This window comes from Protomyctophum bolini (genome assembly GCF_963924005.1).
Source record: "Protomyctophum bolini genome assembly, chromosome: 8".
NCBI classification, from domain to species: domain Eukaryota; kingdom Metazoa; phylum Chordata; class Actinopteri; order Myctophiformes; family Myctophidae; genus Protomyctophum; species Protomyctophum bolini.
The window spans coordinates 26946368-26962969 of record NC_137869.1 but is presented as its reverse complement, the minus strand read 5'-3'; the positions used below and the strand labels follow the sequence as shown (position 1 = coordinate 26962969).

General features: G+C 44.0%; 1 protein-coding gene across 4 annotated transcripts in view; it reads left to right on the top strand.

Annotated features, from left to right (window-relative positions):
• Positions 1–16602, top strand: part of ddr2a (discoidin domain receptor tyrosine kinase 2a) — a 42768-nt gene that overhangs the window by 18473 nt on the left and 7693 nt on the right. For all 4 annotated transcript variants that reach the window (XM_080770730.1, XM_080770728.1, XM_080770729.1 and 1 more), the window contains exons 3-7: positions 10942–11044; positions 12796–13024; positions 13832–13979; positions 14557–14659; positions 15881–16061. In XM_080770730.1, coding sequence (XP_080626856.1) covers positions 10942–11044; positions 12796–13024; positions 13832–13979; positions 14557–14659; positions 15881–16061 — 764 coding nt within the window. The remainder of the gene's footprint in view (positions 1–10941; positions 11045–12795; positions 13025–13831; positions 13980–14556; positions 14660–15880; positions 16062–16602) is intronic.

Genomic DNA, 16602 nt, shown 5'->3' with positions numbered 1-16602 from the left:
CCATGCATCCTTTAAATCTCTTCTCAAAACCATCTGACAAGCAGATACCATTGCATCCTTTAAATCTCTTCTCAAAACCATCTGACAAGCAGATACCATTGCATCCTTTAAATCTCTTCCCAAAACCATCTGACAAGCAGATACCATTGCATCCTTTAAATCTCTTCTCAAAACCATCTGACAAGCAGATACCATGCATCCTTTAAATCTCTTCTCAAAACGTATTTCTTCAGAAAAGCATTCCCCCGCTGCCCCGTTAAAGTACCGACTTTGTCGGTACTTTTATCTATTACATTGTTGTTGTTTTTTATATTGCATCTTTAAATATGCTTTCTACTGTTGGCCAGCTGGCTGTAAGTTGTTGATTTTCTATGTTGCATCTATTTAATTGTGTTCGATTTTCCTGCTTTTTTAGTGAATTTGTTGTACAGCACTTTGTTACTTTGTCCAGAAAAGTGCTATATAAATAAAGTTATTATTATTATTATTATTATATAGTGGCATAGCCGCAGAACAAATATTTATTTTACACAGTGTTGTACGACACTGTCATGTGCAAAAATAGCAGATCTACAAGCTTGTGAGCTGTTAGATCGGCTATTTTTGACAGCAAATGATTGCCTATCAGAATTAGTACTTGAAGGAAATAATATAGATTTTAATATCTGACTAGCTGGAAGCTTCCACGCTCGACTAGGCTCGTTTCAAGGAGGCCAATTGTTGTGCTGTGACTTCATAATAGGCTACTGTACATATGGTGAGTTTGGGTAAAAAGGGTTTTCCGCATGGCTTCCCACTCCCAGACTGGACCTTCCATGTTCCCATCCAGACTCTCAATACAGACTTTGTGGGAGTGCTGTGGTCCCCTCTGCCTGGCGTTGGATCTTTGATCGCAGCATGCGTGGCTTTCTCCAGCTCTCTCTCTCTCTCTCTCCACTGCATGGGTGTTTTTTTATTTTTAAGGAAAGTGTGATGTCAATCTGTTTTACAAGGAAACAGAGGCCACGTTTGGTGGGCATCGTCGACAAAGAACCAAGGGGAGGTTTTGATTGTTGTGAGGAAATAAAAGCGCGGCTCTGACTACTGCTCATAATTTGAGATAATTGAGATAATTGAGATAATTTTAAGATACTTCTTATGCTGTATCATAATATTCTATAGGTCACTTTATAGCAGGCAGATTTTCTCTCAAAGACAGATTTAAGGGGCTTCATCCGATACAAGGCTGAGCTAAATTCTGTCTCATCATCTGTAATAGTATTAAAAAAAACTTTCATTACGAGAATATTTTTAATTGAACGAAAAAGCAGGCACACAGTAGGCATATGGCTATAGGCATAGGAATGCCAGATTTGGTTCTTTCTACAGCTGTGGTGTGGTAGCTTTCTACTCTGAGATGGGAATAATTGTGCTGAGGGCAAACTATGAACATGGCAGTACATTTCTCACAAAGCCATCTGGCACTGAGCAAAAGCAAACAAGGAGTATGTTCAATTTCATTTGGACCTCGCGTTTCTGTGGCTTTGTATGGGGAAACAACAGTTGTTGGGTTTTTTTCAACACTGCCCACGCATTCAAAGTTTAACATATCCTCACCATGTTTGCAGTGACTGAGCTACATGTACACACACAGGCACACAAACACTGTATAGACCCACAAACACACACATACATTCACAAGGGTGACCAACACAAACATAGGACTTCCGGTCATTCGTTCATACTGTGTAAAAAAATCTCTGCTGTGCTGGCATAATATAAGAGAGAGGGCAGAGTTTAGTATAGAGTTTAGGGAAAGGGAGACATAAAGAGAAATTATAGGTTGTTTCTTGTTAGAAGGAGGTAAATATAATTGTGTGTGTGTGTGTGTGTGTGTGTGTGTGTGTGTGTGTGTGTGTGTGTGTGTGTGTGTGTGTGTGTGTGTGTGTGTGTGTGTGTGTGTGTGTGTGTGTGTGTGTGTGTGTGTGTGTGTGTGTGTGTGTGTGTGTGTGTGTGTGTGTTGTGGTTGATTTCAAGCCTATAGGCCTATGCCGCCATAGCTATTGATAGCTATACCTCTCTGGTCTATTTAATCAGATGTTGCTGCGACATACTGTGCTGCAGAAAACAATATCGGATATGTTTTATTAGAAGACAAACTTCTTCATCTCAACAAGACTTTATGCATGTGGTGTTTGGGTATTACACGATGATGGGAGTTTCTTTCTTTTCTTTCTTTTGTGAGTGTTTGTGTGCACGCGTGCACGGTGCGTACACACACCAGCTATTCCACTGGAGTCTGTGGCTAATGCATACCAGACATTCTGACAGCAGGAAAGTCCATTGAAATGGGCTCTGTCTTTCTCCACTCTGTCTGTGTGTGTGTGTGTGTGTGTGTGTGTGTGTGTGTGTGTGTGTGTCTGAGCTCTTCCCAATTCTTTTGACCACTCATAAGTCACGGAATGGACTGTTTGTGCATCTGATACGATGGCCAAAGTTCAACAAGTTTACGTGCAAGGGGAACACTTTGCATTTAAAATATGACCCGAGGGGATTTCTTTGTACAAAAGCTACCGATTATGTGAAATCGAATTCCAGGGGGGCCACAAAGCACTTAAATCTTGACCTGTCCTAAAATACGAGAGCACGCTATATCTATCTATAATTCTGTCTAAATGCTCTGGTTCTGCCGGATTGAAAGGCGAGTCATTTTTCCACAGGCGGGAAATATTCATGGCTGAATTTAGGAGAGACTAAATGTCGGGCGATGCCAACTTTCCCCTGTTTAAAATTCCCAGGCAATGGAGTTATACCATCCCTGTCTTTCCCATTTTACTCCTGAGTGGGTGTACTTCCTTCAGTGTACACAGCAAAATCTGTTAATTTAAAGTCATACTGTGCCTGTGTAACCTTTTCAATCATACTGTGTAACACTTTCACTGGTATCCTTTTTCGCAATGAAACATTCCACCTGTAGGTGTTTTTTTTACTTCTTTAACTTCTCTATTGTCGACATACTGTTCGTAACTTTGCTAATTGTTGCTGTCTCTCTTGTGAGATCCCAGGTCTCAATTACATCTGTTAGTAGAGGAGCTTAGGGATATTTCATGCTAATTCGTCTAAAAGCGCCAAATTTTGCACAGATGTACAGTAGCCATGGGCATGCTCTAATGATTTAGCTAGGGCGCCCGCCCACAGCAGCCAAATCCATTGGCCACCATGACAACCTATAAGGCAAAAACTTCTACATTTAATTATGCTTTAAGTAGCACACTTTTAGACCATATCCTAAAATATTCCTCCTAGTATAATCATACTATCTGATGATGTTTGTTGTTGTTTTTTTTTAAAGATTTTTGGGGGTATTTGGCCGTAAAATTACAACTGTGAAAATAATTAGTAATTAGTTGCACTGCGGAAAATATAGGGCCCTGACAGTTACAAATGGATTAGTCTCTTGAGACAGAGGGCTGTATTTTGCGTGTCTTAAGTACCAGGTCTTATTCCCTAACTTGAGTAAACTAAAGACCTGGAGGCGTGATCAATGCCATTTGGCTATTCTGAGTGGCCAAAGAGCAAGGATCACGCCTCCAGGTCTTTAGTTTACTCAAGTTAGGGAATAAGACCTGGTACTTAAGACAAGCAAAATACAGCCCAGACTGTTGACTCCGTCCAATTAATTAGGGGGGCACGGTGGCACAGTCGGCAGTGCTGTCGCCTCACAGCTAGAAGGTCCTGGGTTCAATCCAGATGGGGGATGCTGTGTGAGCTGGGGGCGTGCTCTCTCCTCTGCATCATCAGTGCCCAAACCTGAGGCGGGGTTGGCAAAAGGGCCTTTCTGTGTGGAGTTTGCATGTTCTCGGTAACAAGACAACTCACCCCGTTTCTGTTTTCCTCGCTGGACAGCAGACGGCTGGACTTTGAATTTCTCCAACTATAAACTTTCATGACAGCAGACAGCCTAAGTACAAATATAATTTATGAAAAGCTACTACAGTGAAGTCTGTTCACAGAAGTTGTTGTAGGATATGTGGGGATTATCTGACGAGGTACCATTTGAGTGGGCAAAACCTTACACTAAATAATACTAAATTGTTTATAGGGTCAATATAAGTAAAATCATATAGCCTTTCCACAGGAGTATCTTTTTATATTTTTCCAAAAAGAATACAAAGAGCCAATAGCACATTACAAAATCCCCCTCACTGGTGAAAATTCCGGGAGGAAAAATGGGCACGCACCGGGGTGAGTTGTCCAGTATTCGAGGAGTCCACTCCTCATGCATAGAAGGAAGCATGAGGTCAGTCCGCTGCCCCCCCCAGAGGAAGTGTAACGCCCAGGATTACATTAGATACTTGACACTGGGTGAAAAAACAGGTTGCAAAATCGTGGGATAGAAAATTAGAGAAAAAAGACTCATTCAAAAGAATTCAAAGGAAAAGAGGGTGCTGTTTTTCCTTTATTTTTTGACGATGCATGGGTTCTCAGATTGCAAATGGTTAAATGAACACTGCATGAGTATTTTACTGCCAGACATGGCTATGAAAGATGAAAGTAATATGGATTGTGCTGTTCTGTGTAACTTATAGAAACCCTGAGTGGATTTCTGAAAACCTTCATCGCACTAAAGAGAAGTGTAGTTGTGGTGATGGATAGCATCAATGCCAATGGGAATCATCTGTATGTTGGCTGTAGTGTGTGAGTGGTCTGCACAGTGGCCAGAGGAATGCCAAACCTCCTCTAAAAGCCGTAAGTAAGCAGACGATTACAGGCCTGATGGTATCTATATATAATGTGTGTGTGTTTGTTTATGTGATATTTATATATTTATGCACTATATATACTGCACCGTGTGTGTGTGTGTGTGTGTGTGTGTGTGTGTGCGCACACGTGCGTGTGTGTGTGTGTGTGTGAGCGTATTTGGAGCCAGAGGTTAGACAGCAAACAGTACAGAACAGGCCTGCCTTTCACTGGCCTGGGTGCGGTAAGCATCAAGAGGTGAGAAGAGAGTGTTTGGTACAGGTCCCAATCCCCTCTTCATCTCTCTCTGGCTCTCTCTCTCTCTCTCTCTCTCTCTCTCTCTCTCTCTCTCTCTCTCTCTCTCAATCAATCACACAAACCTGGTATTTTTCCACCTTTTCTGCTGTGATATTTTTAGATGCTATATTGCCTAACAAGGAGCCTGATATTGTGTGTGTGTGTGTGTGTGTGTGTGTGTGTGTGTGTGTGTGTGTGTGTGTGTGTGTGCGTGTGCGTGAATGAACACACACAGCTGCCCTCAGAGCTCACCCCAGGGGTCACCTCTGAGTGGGTCGGCAAGATAAATAAACACAGCAGAAGCCAACATTTGGAAGAAGTGGTCATGCATCCGGCACAGCACTGAAACCCAGATATTCAGTCTCCTCTCTCCCTCTCCCTCAACCCAGAAATTCAGCCGCCTCCCTCCCTCTCTCTCTCTCTCTCTCTCTCTCTTTCTCTCTGTCTCTGTGTGTGTTCATCTATGTTTATCTCCCCTCCCTCTCTCTCTAGGATGCGGTTGAGGATCTTGATAATGACTCCTATTTTCATCAATTATGTCCCAGGCAATTACTCACTGTTTTCCAAACTAGTGGTATTGCATTGTACAGTATATGCGGTCAGTGTCACTGTGTCGATCTGGCTCCGGCTTGTGGAAAAATTACTCGAGTTATGTTTCTGCGCATACACCACGTGACGAACACATAAGAGCCCTGTTATTATTTCGTCTGGGTTTATTGTGGTTTCCACATGACAATGGGCATCTCAGCATGAGACCGTGGAGACAATTGGGGAGCGAGGAAGATGATACTTTACATGTGTACAGTGCACGTCCATGTAAATGAGCCCTCGTGTGCTACTCTCGCAAACTATAGCCAGGAAACGCCAACCAGTACAAACAATGTAACCTCCGCAGAGGGCGGCAGTGGAGCAGTGTGAAACTAAAGACTGAGTTTATACTCGGCCTGGAAATAGCCAGTCTACAAGTTCACAAGGTGTCATGGTGCCGATGCCTTGTGCGCTTGTATATATTCTATTTTCGGTGCACAACACTGCCTCGGAACTAAGAATAAATCAAGCTGAATCCGTCCAGATACATATTTTCATACCTTGAACGAAGTTAGGTATATCTTTCTTCTATCGCTCCTCCATTTCATTTCCATGTCTTTTTCGAATGGTGGTGTTTTTCAAAATCCTGCACAGAATCTTTCCAACTACATATGCTTTGGATGTTGTTGACAGGTTTTGTGAATACGATTTGTTTGTATGTTTTTTGTCACAGTTGTAATAGAGCGCAGCAGTCCCGCCCCCTTTCAGAAAAGCGAGTGGCCCAGGAAATGAAACTCCAATGCATTTTTCCATCGGCACTTCGAATATAATTTATTTAAAGACGGTTACGCCGCGGACAAAGCCAATTCGGATCATGACAAATCATGACAATGAACACAATGTTTTGGGACGATCAAATAATTTATAAGACGAAAAACAAAACAAATAGTGTTGTCTCCTGCCTTTATTTTCTTCTTTCTAATGATTTGATCGTCCCAAAACATTGTGTTCATTGTCATGATTTGTCATGATCCGAATTGGCTTTGTCCGCGGCGTAACCGTCTTTAAATAAATTATATTCGAAGTGCCGATGGAAAAATGCATTGGGGTTTCATTTCCTGGGCCACTCGCTTTTCTGAAAGGGGGCGGGACTGCTGCGCTCTATAGCAGATATGCAACTCCATTGTTTGTCTTGTGAAAGAAAAAGAAAAATTGTCAATAGAAACAAACAATCCCAAAATGGACATTATCCCCCAGAGATATCACACAGTATCACATTTGATTACAATTATGTTGCTATAATAATACAGTAACAGATTGAAAATCTGAGACGTGTGACCTTGTTTGAGTTGACAACGTTGTCTGCTGGGTGCTAAGCAGGGGGGTGGGGGGTGGGGGGTGGGGGCTAGGACAATTGGAAAGTGTGTATATGCGTTTATGTGTGTATGCATAGTGTGTGTGTGTGTGTGTGTGTGTGTGTGTGTGTGTGTGTGTGTGTGTGTGTGTGTGTGTGTGTGTGTGTGTGTGTGTGTGTGTGTGTGTGTGTGTGTGTGTGTGTGTGTGTGTGTGTGTGTGTGCGTGCGCGTGCATGTTTGTTTGGAGAGGTTAGGAATGATGAAGAATGGGAGAAATGGGGATGAATAATTAGAGAGTGAGAGGGCTGGGGACAGGGCTGAGCAGAATGAGGTTGATGGAGAGAGGGACCACGGAGGATTAAGGGAGAACGAGGTCTCTCTGACATCTGGAAGAGTTCTTTTTTTGTTTGCGAGCGTTTCAAGCTGTCACCGTGTCACTGCCAAGACGAAGCCTGCCTGCGTGGGCGCCCGGCGCTTACGTCTGCAGCCGGCTTTTATGCGAGCGCAATACGAGCGGCGTATCAACTAGTCAGAGCCAACGAAATGCGGAACCTTCTGAAGTCTCCCCGTCTTGACTTTTTAAGCAAATATTTTGAGGAGATCAAGAAAGAACTGGGAAGAGAAATGCACTTGAAGGACAGAGAGAGAGAAAGAAAAAGCAAAGCGACAGAAAGAGGCCTTGGATGTGGAGGCTTTGCTGTTGCTGGCAGCTTCTCAAAGGCTTTCAGTCAGACGAGGGGCCAACAGTCTCCCAATAACTTCCACCTCCACTCCCACTGACCGCCATGACCCAAGGCTATCACACACACACACACACACACACACACACACACACACACACACACGCAAGCACACACACAGTGCCAGTTTGTGCCACACCACACACACTACACTTTGTTATCACGCATATGCACAAACAGGGTGAAAACCAGTTTCTCTATGGGCCTTTCATCCATAAACAAGCCTACTTCGCGGCCATATCCTTTTGGATACTCCAGATATCAGTGTTGGACCAAAACACTGAACCAACCCAACCCTAGCAGAGATAATATTGATGGAAATATTGGGCTTCTATTTCTGCACAGCCATGAATCAGGAAATGTATTCGGTAGGATCATAAAAATACGTAATAGATACCACCACGTCTTCTGGCTGTGTCACACGCAGTTAGCCACCCCGGCCCACTGAGTCTCCACCAAACACTGAGCGATGAAAAGAGTTCAAACGCAAACTAGTTAACTTTAATGGCCTCTCATCACCCAAGGGGAGAGAAGGGTGGGGAACAGTGGTGGAAAAACTACTCAAATGTTTTATAAGTAAAAGTCCAGAAGTAAAAAAGTTAAATGTAATTGAATTAAATTGTAGATCTGTTATTTTCAAATGGTCAAAAATGTAATGAATTGGTTTTGTAGTATAATCAAAATCCTCAAAGTAGATTATTTGTAATGTTTTCAAATAATTGTAGTGAGGTAAAAGTACAATATTTGCCTCTGAAATAGTGTAGTGGAGTAGAAGAAAAATACTCCAGTAAAGTAAAAGTACCTCAAAAATGTACTTAAGTACAGTCCTTACTGTAAGTAAACGTACATACAGTAGTTACTCTCCACCACGGGCGGGGAGAGAGTGGTTGGTGGGTTGGTTGAGACCACACAGGAGAACGAGGTAGGGAGGAGGGGGGAGAGAGAGGAGGGGAGGATGAGAGAGAGAGAGAGGGTGAGGGGGTGGATGGGCATGCAGGAGAGAGAGAGAGAGAGAGAGAGAGAGAGAGAGAGAGAGAGAGAGAGAGAGAGAGGATGAGGGGGTGGATGGGCATGCAAGAGAGAGAGAGAGGGAGAGGGAGGGTGAAGGGGTGGATGGGCATGCAGGAGAGAGAGAGAGAGAGAGAGAGGGTGAGGGGGTGGATGGGCATGCAGGAGAGAGAGAGAGAGAGAGAGAGAGAGGGTGAGGGTGAGGGGGTGGATGGGCATGCAGGAGAGAGAGAGAGAGAGAGAGAGAGAGAGAGAGAGGATGAGGGGGTAGATGGGCATGCAAGAGAGAGAGAGAGGGAGAGGGAGGGAGGGATGGAGGAGAGGGTGAGGGGTGGATGGGCATGCAGGAAACAGACAGAGGAGGAGAGGGTGAGGGGGTGGATGGGCATGCAGGAAACAGACAGAGAGACAGAGGAGGAGAGGGTGAGGGGGTGGATGGGCATGCAGGAAACAGACAGAGAGACAGAGGAGGAGAGGGTGAGGTGAGGGGGTGGATGGGCATGCAGGAAACAGACAGAGACAGAGGATGAGAGGGTGAGAGGGTGGATGTGCATACAGGAATTTAGGAAACAGACAGAGAGACAGAGGAGGAGAGGGTGAGGGTGAGGGGGTGGATGGGCATGCAGGCAACAGACAGAGAGACAGAGGAGGAGAGGGTGAGGGGGTGGATGGGCATGCAGGAAACAGACAGAGAGACAGAGGAGGAGAGGGTGAGGGGGTGGATGGGCATGCAGGAAACAGACAGAGAGGGTGAGGGGGTGGATGGGCATGCAGGAAACAGACAGAGAGACAGAGGAGGAGAGGGTGAGGGGGTGGATGGGCATGCAGGAAACAGACAGAGAGACAGAGGAGGAGAGGGTGAGGGTGAGGGGGTGGATGGGCATGCAGGAAACAGAGGGCATATTGGTTCCATCAACCACATGGTGCATGCATGCAGTGCTAGAAAGTAACTAAGTGCATGTACTCAAGTACTGTACTTCCTAAGTACAATTTTAAGTTGTTTTTCTTTCTTTCTTTCTTTTTTACTATATTAGTATTAGTATTTATGATTTTCAGTACTTCTATTCCATTACACTTTGTACTTTTTACGCAAAACTTGAGTTACTACTGGTAGTTACTCATTTTGATGAGATGAGATTTTGATTATTATTACAAAACATACATTAACCACTTCAGCTCTATATTGTATACATTTCGGCCATTTGAAAATAGCAGGTATCAAGCTCACACAAGCTGCTATTTTAGATCTTCTAGATTCAAAGGATTTGTATACATTTGAAAACCACTGACATGGGACTTTTACTTGTAACACAAGTATATTGCAGTATTGATACTTTTACTTTAGTTAAAAAATGTAGTAGCCTATGTTTTCCACCACTGCACGCACACGCACGCACGCACGCAGGCAAGCACGCACGCACACTACATTACATATAGGATACCAGTACTGTTTGGACTGGCAGAGAAATTGAACCAATCCAGTTACATATTTCAATACAGCAACCACACTCTTGAGTACTAGGAGAGAGTGTGTGCGTGCGTGCGTGCGTGCGTCCCCGTGCATGGAGGTAACTGCCATGCCGTGGCCACCCTATTGGTCAAAACCATCCATCATGTTGAGTATATTCAGGTCTTTAGACAGAGGTGGGAATCAAATAGTTCTGTCTTAAGCCTATAGCTTATGCTTCATACATCATGCAGCCGTACGTCGCTTTACCAACGTCTGAGAATGTCTGATGGCTGTCTGAATATGGTTTCATGTTCCTGCTGCTGCTGCTGTGTGTGTGTGTGTGTGTGTGTGTGTGTGTGTGTGTGTGTGTGCTTATATTTTCCCTCTGATTGAAATCCATTACATTCTGAGGGAAAATGTATACTTATTCAAACCTGTTTTCTACTATATTTGACTATATTTTCTACGAGGAGCTTTCTTCAACAACAACGATCAAAGCTTTTTATTTCAACTCATCATATGCGCTATATTGTACTCAATATTGTTTTCAATCTGTTTTTGCAGTCCGTTTTAAGACGGACTGCATTTTCACCAACACTAGGCTATATTATAAATCACACTATGCACTCTGTAAATATCAACTGGAATGTAAAGATTTGCTCTTTTTCAATGTCCTTGTGTCTTTTGGTGTTGTTGGTGGTGTGACTATATGAACTTATTTTACATGCCAAATTTAAACTCTACCACTGTGAAGCCAAATGCAAATGCACACTGTTTGTGGGGCAATAAAGTTTTAGTTCTATTCTGTTTGTATTCCATTCAAACTCTACCCGTGCTGTTTCAGGTGTGTGTAGGTATCCTCTGGGCATGTCTGGTGGACAGATACAGGATGAAGACATCTCTGCCTCCAGTCAGTGGTCTGAGTCTACTGCTGCTAGATATGGCAGGTAGGCCAGCACAACATACACAGGCACAGCAAGCACTGAGTCTACCCATGTGCAAAGTCTGCAGACACACACAAAGCACACATGCATGCATGTGCAGATTGCGCACACCATACTGTACAATGTGCATGCACTGTCACACCATCACATACACCACATCTCTGAAGGGTGGAAACTGTCCAAAACGTTAAGGTTCACATTTTTTTTAATAGATATACAAGCTCGAAACTGACTTTTATGTGATGCTCTAATATGATAAAGTAAGGCGTTAATTTACAGTAAAACATTATAATTGAGATAAGAGGTTTCTGCCCGACTGCGGCGATATGTACCCCCTTCATAATGATAGTGTAAGTATATGGGTGGGTCTGTTTCTGTAAGGTGGCTGTTTATTTGCAGTAAACCACAAACTAGGGTATCAGTTCCACTCAGAACCACATTATTGTAGGAGGCCAGGGGGTGCATGTGTCGTCAGTCTGTACCTGTGTGTGTGTGTGTGTGTGTGTGTGTGTGTGTGTGTGTGTGTGTGTGTGTGTGTGTGTGTGTGTGTGTGTGTGTGTGTGTGTGTGTGTGTGCGTGCACGCGCATGTGGGCTTGCCTGTGGGTACGTGTGCATGAGTGTGTGCGTGCCTCGGTGTGTTTGTGTGTGTGTCTCTGTGTGAGTGTGCACACATGCACGTGTGCATGTGTGTTGTAAAATGTGGGTGGCCTTGACTAAGTATCAAGGATAATGATGTAATACTTTTTCTCTGGTCGACAATGGCTGTGTTTTCAGCCTTGCCGGGCTCCCAGCAGCCCCAGCCAGCCCCCTAACCCCAAATGAACAGCCTCAAATTAATTTACGACGTAGGCCTTCACAGAGCTGTTTTTATAACTGCATGAACTGAAATCCACCACCGCACTCACTTTCACTTTCCTCTCACCTTTCTCTCCCCATCCTGTCCTAATTTTACTCCTTTCCTACTGCAATTATAATATGTGCTATAAATCCATTACTCGGTCTGCAATTGATTGGTCTTAACCACTTGAACCCTATAGCATCCATTTTGTGGTGGCCAACATTCTGTGAAAATACCAGATCTACAAGTTCACAACATGTTGTGAACTTTGTGAGCTTGTTGTGAGCTTGTTGTGAGCTTATTGATCAGCAATTTCTTTTTGCATAGTGACTTTTCCCAAGCGCTTTACAATGCATGCGTTACAGTCACCAAACAGGCTGCAGAGACATCCATGCAAGGTTAGGAGATCCTGGCATCACGCCCTTATCAGAAGTTCTGAACTCCTATCTAGAGCAAGCCATTGAACCTCTAACTTAGTGCTGCACGATTCTTGCTCAAATGTGAATCTCGATTTTCCTCCATAAGATTTGAGATCACAATTCTCACACGATTCTCATTTTTTCCATTCAAATATTAATAAAAATGAACAAACATAAGATTAACTAAAACTAATTGGACACTCAATTATTGCTGCATGATTCTTCACAAAATGAGGTGTCTGAATCTAGATCTCAATCTATTTTCGATTAATACCACCTGAGCCACTGCAGCCCCATTTGTCATTTGTCCTTCTTCCCACGCACTCTTAACACCTGATTGGTTAGGATTGTGTCACACACCGGAAATGTAGGAAACAAAAAATGAAGGGAACCATAAAAATTTGTCCGACCCAGTGTTTGGGAACCACTCATCTACAACATACATAAATATCTAAGGATAAATAAGGGATAACTCTCTCTCTCTTCCACCTCCTAGGTTAGAGTTTGAGGAAGGTGATGGTGCGTGGTGTCCTGACTCAGTGGAGCCGGACAGCCTCAAGGAGTTCCTTCAGATTGACTTGCGTTCTCTTCACTTCATCACCCTGGTGGGCACCCAGGGACGCCATGCTGGGGGCATCGGCAACGAGTTTGCCCAGATGTACAAGATCAAGTACAGCCGCGATGGCAGCCGATGGATCTCTTGGAGGAACAGGAAGGGCAAACAGGTGAGTCCATTAATATCCACAAATAAGTGATTAATAAATAAACACATCAATGCATTAGCCAATTCAATAATCAACAGATCCTTGCTGTTGGGCAGAAACCTTCAGACGAACCGCTGCGTGATCTGTAGATTGTAGATCTGCTACTTTTGCTATATGTTTGAATTTGAATCCTGAAAAGTATTGGACTTGAGTGTTTCTATGTATTATGGAGCAGCCCCAACCTATGTTTTTCACAGTGCATGCACTTGTACACCCTTGTGACAATAAACATCTTGAATCTTGACTGAGGTTTCCTCCCGACAGAGACGATATATTTTTCATCCAGCAACTGATTCAGGAATCATTACGTTGCAATCTTTGTTACACAGGAAATAACCCTTGATCTCTGGCCTTGATGCCAAATAGCTAATGGTCAATGTCAGGGAGATTCTAAGGGACATGGGGTCTGACCGACTATATAAACATTTGTGTGTGTGCGTGCGTGCGTGCGTGTGAGAGAGATAGTTTTTGACCTTTGACAGATAAAGACTGTTTTTTCAAGCTCAGCGGCACTATACTCTTCTTATCATTTCTTTATAAGCGGTTGTAGAGTTTCAGCTGACATGCGACTGTGGTGACACTATAGATAATAGTGTTGGTAGTATATTGAACAGGGAGGAGGTAGATGAGTTATTGAGTTATTTCCTTTTATCTGCAGCCAATATAGATGGAGTCTATGATTTTGTGATTGATATATTAGAGCATAATCTAAGTTTCAGTTTGGGTTCTGAAGGTCAAGGTGTTTGTTTGTTTGTCTTCTTCTCACAGGTAATCGAGGGGAACCGGAACGCCTACGCCATTGTCCTGAAGGACCTGGAGCCTCCCATTATTGCCCGTTTCGTCCGGTTCATGCCAGTGACGGATCACTCCATGAATGTCTGCATGCGGGTGGAGCTCTATGGCTGTGAATGGCTGGGTAAGAGGCCAGGGGCCACATGTTAATGGCTGGGTAAGAGGCCAGGGGCCACATGTGAATGGCTGGGTAAGAGGCCAGGGGCCACATGTGAATGGCTGGGTAAGAGGCCAGGGGCCACATGTGAATGGCTGGGTAAGAGGCCAGGGGCCACATGTGAGCGAGAGTGAATTGAGAGTTGAAACATGAGAGAGGAAGTTGCAGAATCCTGAGAGTTAAGTTAACTCTGATAATGTAAAGATGGACCTATATTCTATGTAGATCAACATACAAATCCAAGGGGTAACTCGTTCTCTCTTTCTCTCTATTTCTCTTTCTCTATCTCACATGCACGCACGCACGCACGCACGCACGCACGCACGCACGCACGCACGCACGCACGCACGCACGCACGCACGCACGCACGCACGCACGCACACACACACACACACACACACACACACACACACACACACACACACACACACACACACACACACACACACACACACACACACACACACACACACACACCTATTTCCTGCATTGTTTCGGTGGTGTTGTTCTGAATTTGATTGTTGTTTCCCACTGTTTGTCTCAGATGGGCTGGTTTCATACAACGCTCCTGTAGGAGAACAGATGAACTTGCCCAGTTATCCTGTCTACCTCAACGACTCTGTGTACGATGGAGCTGTCATTCACAGGTGTGTGCGTGTGTGTGTGTGTGTGTGTGTGTGTGTGTGTGTGTGTGTGTGTGTGTGTGTGTGTGTGTGTGTGTGTGTGTGTGTGTGCGTGCGTGCGTGTGTGTGTGTGAGACGTGTGTGTGTGTCTTATAAATGGTGCATTTCATTTATATAGCACTTTTATCCAAAGCGCTTTACATAAATTGTGTATTACATTTTCTCTCTCTCACACACGCACGCACGCACGCACGGCGCACGCACCCATCTAGCCTTTCTTATACATTATATCTATGGAGGAAACTATGCAAGGCACCAACCTGCTCATAGGGAGCAATTAGGGGTTCAGAGACTTTCTCAAGGACACTTCGACACTAACTAACTCTGTGGGAGCCCGGGATCGAACCGGGAACCTTGTGGTTTTGTGTCATTGTCGTGCTTTATTGTCTTATTTTCTTGTTCTTTTTTTCACCACCACCAAACGCAACCTTCCTTCCCCACCCCTCTTAGCCCTCCCCCTCCAAACCTTGGAGCCATGGACCTCCACAGTGCCATTGTTGTTGCCTGGTCAGTCACCATGGTGAGGGCAGGAGACAGACAGTTGTGTGGGTCATGGCGGTTTACACTGCTGTGTGTGGGCGTGATTGAGTCAACCATGCTGCAATAACAAAACTTCAAAACCTTAGGGGAAGAACTGATGAGAGTAGTTTTGTTGCGTTACATTTTTTGAGTCACCGCGTGGTGAATAATGTCCTCCATGACACAGCCTTCTGTCTCTCTCTGTAAGAAACAGTACAGAGGAAAAAAGAAAATGGCCCATGTTTTAATATCAAAGCCAAGAGAGCTAGGGTGAGGACTTGGCTGTTTAATGCTGCCACCTAGTGGTGAATGGATGTGCCACATTTTATATTTGGCTAAAGTATGTGTATTGTTTAGGTATGTGTTCATTGTTCAGGGCAGTGGCTTTCAAAGTCACTCACTTTCAGGGTTCCTTGAGGGGGTTCCAAATGAACCCATGCAGGTCTGTATGGAACCAAAGTGGTTCCATTTGCACACGACTCAGAGTTATGGGTCTTTGAAATAAATACATACAATGTTTGAGAAGAATGAGAACCATTGGTTTAGGTGTTTAGATGATGGAACAGTGAACTAATTTAATTGTAATCTCCCCCCTCCCCCTATCTCTGTCTGCCTACGTCCTCTATCTCTCTCTGCCTCTTTCATTCTGTCACATGACCCACCCAGCATGACGGAGGGACTGGGCCAGCTGACCGACGGCGTGTGTGGCCTGGATGATTTTACACTCAGTCACGTGCACGTGTGGCCAGGATATGACTATGTGGGCTGGACCAACGAGAGCTTCCCCGGCGGATATGTCGAAATCATGTTTGAATTTGACCGCATACGCAACTTCACCACCATGAAGGTGAACATATTCACACACATATTCACATTTTTCCTCTTCTCTGTCTAAACCCATCATTTTATCTCTTCAGTTCACACACTCTCTTTCCAGTGGCGGCCGGTGACATTTGTCCTAGGGAGGGCGCTATAACAAAATCAAGAAAACATGCACTAGGTATCATAGATTAAATATCTACTGAGGGAGCCTGTCTAAAGTTTATTAAATATATCTACTAAGGGAGCCTGTCTAAGGTTTATTAAATACATCAATGTAACAAAAGGTTCATATAGGGTTAAAGAAACAAACCTGAGACAGAAGGACCAGTGCCATAAAAAAGTGCAATGGCTCAAAGCCACATGACCTTGCTACAGTGGCTTTAACATTAACAAAAAAATAAACAAAACGTCCTTATAAAAGAACCCTCAAAGCCATGACTCTGCCACCTTATGGCTTAATTTATACTTTTTGTACATACATTTGTGATGATTACATCAGGTTTGTCTGGACCCAGCTCTTTAATTCTTATTTTTTCTTGCAGTGTCCTTCTCTCAAATGGTGTTTT